General features: G+C 30.3%; 1 protein-coding gene and 1 pseudogene across 1 annotated transcript; both read right to left on the reverse strand.

Moving 5' to 3' along the window:
* Nucleotides 1-499: 499 nt before the first annotated feature.
* LOC126928405 (omega-amidase NIT2-like) lies at nt 500-3,960 on the reverse strand (annotated as a pseudogene).
* LOC126928406 (G-patch domain and KOW motifs-containing protein-like) lies at nt 3,391-5,235 on the reverse strand. Its single transcript, XM_050744152.1, has 3 exons — nt 5,138-5,235; nt 4,765-5,023; nt 3,391-4,494 (listed from the first exon to the last, which is right to left on the reverse strand). The coding sequence occupies exons 2-3, from the start codon at nt 4,981-4,983 to the stop codon at nt 3,970-3,972; spliced, it is 744 nt and encodes a 247-aa protein (XP_050600109.1). The 5' UTR covers nt 4,984-5,023; nt 5,138-5,235; the 3' UTR covers nt 3,391-3,969.
* Nucleotides 5,236-5,782: the final 547 nt, after the last annotated feature.

Genomic DNA, 5,782 nt, shown 5'->3' on the forward strand with positions numbered 1-5,782 from the left:
TGTTCGTTTACTGCCTGTTCGTACTCGGAGCATCCGTTGTAAATTACAGCAAAATCTTCTAATGTGTTCCAGAATATGTCTTCATGGAATTTTAATAATTTATTAAATCTATAGATAACAAATGTAAAACTTACTAATTTATAATTAATATAAAATAAGAGAGCACGAAACTTCCTATTTTATGGACATATTAAATATTTGTAAAAAATTCTGTATCATTAGTATCACTTTAATTACTTTAAAGGATATAATCCCATAAAGCCGTGACCCCTGAAAGAATCGATGTTCACGCGTGACAAATTGGCGTCGTATGAAAGTTCCGGTATGAACGTTACTAGAGCTGATACCAGCTAGGGGCACAGGTATATGTTCTGGGTTCATTATATATTTATAAAGGGCTGCCGACTCAACGAGTGGTCCGGGTAAATTTAAATTGTAAATAGACAGAGATTTCAAGTAAAAGCCTGGATAAGAGCGGATATGGTATGAGAGTCTGTGGTGGAAAGAGGAACAGGCTGCTTTTATTTGTAAAGTTTGAATTTCCTCGATATCGAAGGTGTTTAAGCCGCAAGTGTGTTTCATGTTAATCGTTCGTGTTAATTCATTCGAGACCGAGATTTTATTGTAATACGATTCCTGGGTGTCAGTACGATCTGAATGTTTTGTTAGAATGATACTGTGCTTTTCTCTCTCTGGAATATTCTTTTCATATTTTAATTTTAAGTCGATGACAATCTTAAATTTTATGCCTCATGTTTTTAAAATATAAAATTATATACTATGTTATACTATAATATATTATGTACAGTTATATATATTATGCCTACTGATTGATATGAATTTCTTTCGGTCTCGAATGCGTTAAAACGGAGCGCAAAGAAGTCGAAATTACTTATTGTAATTGGTAAAACATCGTGAAAGGCAGACAGATACAAGAAAGAAGTTAAACTATAAATTATATTTGCGACATTGTTATGTTTTTGCTTTCTTTAAGCCTTTCATCAAGACAGCCGATCTATAAATATTAATCGACCAATTTCTCTAAGCTTGTAACTTCAAATTAATGTTTATATATATAAAGAGTTACGTATTAATCTATCTAAATATTTAAAAAGATGTTTAATGTTATAAATGATGGATATTAAAGATGTTCAAAAGAACGTAGTCTTCGCGTGTTCTTTATCATATCCCTGATCAAAGACATTCCAATATTATTACAATATCCAATTACATATTGATACACAAGATATACAGATTATTATTTATAACATTTTGGTTTTCTTAATTGAGTTATTCATTTAGTACAAATGATAAGTAATTAGTAATAAGTCATAAAAAAAAAAAAAAAAAAAAAAAACGGTATTGTAGTAGAAATATTATAAGAAAACATTTTCTGTTTCAGTGTAGAGTTACTCCTTTTTATAGACAGTGTCGTACAAATCCGTACGTCTTTGAGAAAATGTAGGTATCTGAGCCCTTACTTCCTCAACAACTTTCAAATCTGAGAGAAAAGAAAAACATACGAAGTAATAAGTAATGCTTGCTAATAAATTCAACAAATACAGAGGGAGCCGGCAAAATCGATGAACCAACGAGACTAAAAGTTAATTACATCATGGATTTCTCGCTTTTAATGTTAAGCTGGAAATTACCGATATCGGTGACCACCATATTTTCCTGAGTTTCCAAATCATAAAGGATTTTCCCCCAGGGATTTGTCAACTGTGTATGTCCCCATGCGACATAACTTGCTGAAGGAACACGAGCCGGTGATATACAGGCGACGTATAATTGATTGTCATTCGCTCTGGAACGCTGAAGTAATGACCAGTGCAGTGGTCCAGTGGTCATATTGAATGCCGCCGGATATATCAGCATTTGGCAACCTAACACAGAGAAATGGGAAATACGAGACCACTGAATTTTAGTTAACTTTGTAGCTGCACAGTCCATATTCCATAATTTATGAATATGCGAGAACAGTCCTCTTGTCGTGCTTCTAATTCTTTTATTTATTTCATTTTCAGCGAATATACTGGTTTTTTAAATTAAGCTCCTTTTTATACAGAGTTACAGATTATATTGATTATATTTTATATAGAATATATTTAAGAAAGATAGTTACTTTCATGCTAGTTAAGTATTGTTCGATTAAGCTACTGTACCTTTGTTCCGATAAATGCGTGCCATTTCCTCGAATCTGATATCATAGCAAATGCCAATACCTATTTTGCAGCCCTTCACATCAAACATTGTTAGGGAATTACCAGGACTGAGTGAATCACTCTCTCGGAAAGTAATCTTGTTGGGAATGTCGATGTCGAATAGATGTACCTAATAACATAAAAATATAGTTGCTAACTCTATTGCTGTAACTTTTGTAATTTAACATCAATGTTACGAACTTCTAAACTTTAATTGTTTTTTATTTAATAACTGACAGCGTTTTTATCACTTTCTTTTATTAAAAAGTTTTATCATTTAATAATATTTGAGAAGGAATATTTTTTAAGAAAAAATAAGTTTTTTCCTATGTGAAAAATTTATATTACAAAACAAATATATTGTACAAAAATTTATATATTATATTACGACAAAAATGTATGTTTCTCGTATCAAAACGTATTTTATAAACCTATAACATATTTTTTAAATTATAGAATTGGTTATAGTACACGTATGTACATATGCATATTCCTAAATTATTCCTAGATAGAGTCACTTTCTCCACCCCAATATTTTCAATTTCAAAGCCACATGGAGGTATATTATTTACCTTCCGGTGTTTTGCTATCAAAGTTCCATCGGGACCCCAAATAGTACAGGTATTGTACAATTTATCGCCCTCTATTTCAGGTATCGTACCACCAACTACATAAATGCTGTTTTCCTTAGCTGCCTTCGATAAAGCAACGCTCGTTTCACCGTTTCATCAGGAATACTCTCGGCGTATTTTGGAAACTATTCTGCATTGCAATATTTCAATTAATGAAAAATAACTGTCCTTTGTTCCAACCATAAATTAGGTTGAAATGTTTGTCAATTTTTTATTTTTTAAATTATTAAAATAACTAAATTTTATATTTAGATTTACTTAAATATATAATTACTTAGATAATAGTACATATAATAAATTGTTTCTACAGGTTCAAGATGAAAAATGAATATTTAGAAATGTTTAATTACAATCATGCTATTTGGGTCAGTACCAGTGACTTGTTACTTAACGACTTTGCTAGTACTTTTTGAAACATAAAGTTAGATTTTAACTAACTTTAATTTTTAACTATTATAGGTGGAATTATAAATACAAAATAATTGATAATACTAGTTTATAAGTATCTAATTATTAGTATCTTAAAAAATATATTTATACAAAAATCACGATAATCATAAAAATGGGGAAATTCTATATTCTCGAGTCAATTCACAATCTTTATGGAAGTATGAACGTTAAGGTAATTTGTCTACTTTTACTTTTTTCTATATAGTTGTTATACATATAATAAATTATTAGAAAAAGAAACAAATTATTACGTATTCCATATGGTGAATTAAAGCATTCAGGAAGAGCGATAATATCAGCATTATGCTCTTTCGCGCTTGAAATGTAGGAAACTGCCCGCTCTACATTTTTGCTTTTTACTTCATTTACTTGAAGTTGTACCAACGCCAAGCGAAATGCTAAAATGTTGGAAAAGTTAAATACACTCGGTTATATATTTCCCATACTTTTTATTTATAAATACTTTATACATAGTGAATACTTACTCGACATCGTTCGCACTACTTGTTTAACGATGTTCGTAAGTATCATAATGTTCTTTGAGGTTATGTATGGTATTACTCGATATCAACATTACGTAAGCAATACGCGGGGATTTTTAATAATTATTGATAAAGTTTAGGACATTAACTTTGATGTAATTGTAAACATTATTACATATTATAATTAAATGTAATTTTCAGTTAAGGGTAAGAAAAGAAATATACTTTTGTAAAAATACACTTTATTATAAAATCTGTATAAATAAAATTGTACAATTTATCTTGAAAGTAAAATGACCGAATACGTTCCTGGAAAATATTACTGCCTACTAAATGATCGAGATCTTGATCTTTCTCGTCGTCTCGTTTTTTACTTGATCTTTCAGACGAGCAATCGTACTTCTTACGTTTCTTTGACTTCTTCAATCTTTTTAATTTATAAGAATCATTACTATTAGAGTTACTTCTTTCTCTCCGTCTCTTCTTTTCAGAATCACTATCGCTGTCATCATTAGATTCGGAGCGTCTTTTTCGTCTTTCTGATTTTTTATCCCCCACTTTATCATACTTGTTCTTATTGTGCATCGTACTTCCGATTTTCTTTCTTTTATTACTACTTTTGTTCTTCACCGTCTTCGGGGTCAGGGGACATTGATCTTTTTCTATCCATCTTTTGCTTGAGTCCCTTGGATTCCTTGTCCTTATATTCCTCATACTTTTTTGTATCTGAAATTAACCCCATAAAATACTGAAATCTAAAACCTCTACATTTATCATATTTTATATAAAGATAGAAGGGACCTTTAAAAAATTGCATGCAACAACACACTTACAGGTACTCTTGAATTAGTTTTTCTACATGTCCGATTATGTCTTTATATGTATATGTCAATTCAAATTTATTTTCTTAAATGTCCCTTAATGAAAAACTAACACTTCATATTAACTTTGAACTTTTGAGTTCTTAGAATATTCTGATTTAGTCACTGGCTGTACCATAAATTCATTTACAGATATTATATTTCCACCAAGAGCTAGTTTTATTATGAGCCTTCCTGCATCATCATCGAATCCTTCTATTTGACCATAATTATTACTTTGTTCTCCAGCTATAATTTTCACAAATGTTCCTTTCTCGATTTTAACTTCTTCCTCTTCTTTTTTGAAATCTGTATTTTTCTTCTGCAATGCTACTTTGTCTGCTCCAAGACCCATACCTTTTGGTCGTAATTCTGGTATGACAGCTGCTACTAATCTGTAATAGTTAGAATAAACGATTGTGAAATAAAAAATGATGTTCTCTGTTTACTTTCCAATAAGTGATGTATTAAATACATATAATTAATTTAATCCAGAGTAAAATTCATACTTTTCATTTCAACCAATTCCCTTTCCTGGTTGCCATCCCATTCCCCTTAACATTGCTACACCAAAAGCATCAATAGGAATTTTTTCATAATCTTCTAACGTAGACTGAAAAATACAAAACGATATTTATAATATGCAAATGTAATACATCTGTGCATTGCACATCAATATGTTGATAACGTACCTGTTCTTTGCCTCTTAATGATTCATCTTCTACTAAAGGTAAAGTTAAATCATTTGTTTTAGTTTCATATTTATTCTTTGACTTAAGTTCCCCAATGATTTCTTTAGTCGCTTGCTCTTCTAAAGTAACAACTTTATTTTCACTATCTTCAACTGGCTCTTTCTTTATTGATATTATTGGCGATGTTTTTCCATTAGATAGCTTTGATTTTGCCTCGTTAACACTAGCGTCTCCTACCTTTTCCTTATCTGCCTTCGGAAGGAAAATGTCTGCATCTATTTTATTAAGAATTCTATCATGCCAGGTTTTTGAACCTAGTAATGGAATAATTAGAGGTTCATCTTTTTTTTCTTCCTCATTGAAATAAAAAAATTGTTTTCAAATATATATATTCCGCTATTGGTGATTTTTATAGGTTAGGTTGAGGTTATATGTTTCTTGATTATAAATTTTACTTTTTGA

The sequence above is a fragment of the Bombus affinis genome, unplaced genomic scaffold (assembly GCF_024516045.1).
Source record: "Bombus affinis isolate iyBomAffi1 unplaced genomic scaffold, iyBomAffi1.2 ctg00000908.1, whole genome shotgun sequence".
NCBI classification, from domain to species: domain Eukaryota; kingdom Metazoa; phylum Arthropoda; class Insecta; order Hymenoptera; family Apidae; genus Bombus; species Bombus affinis.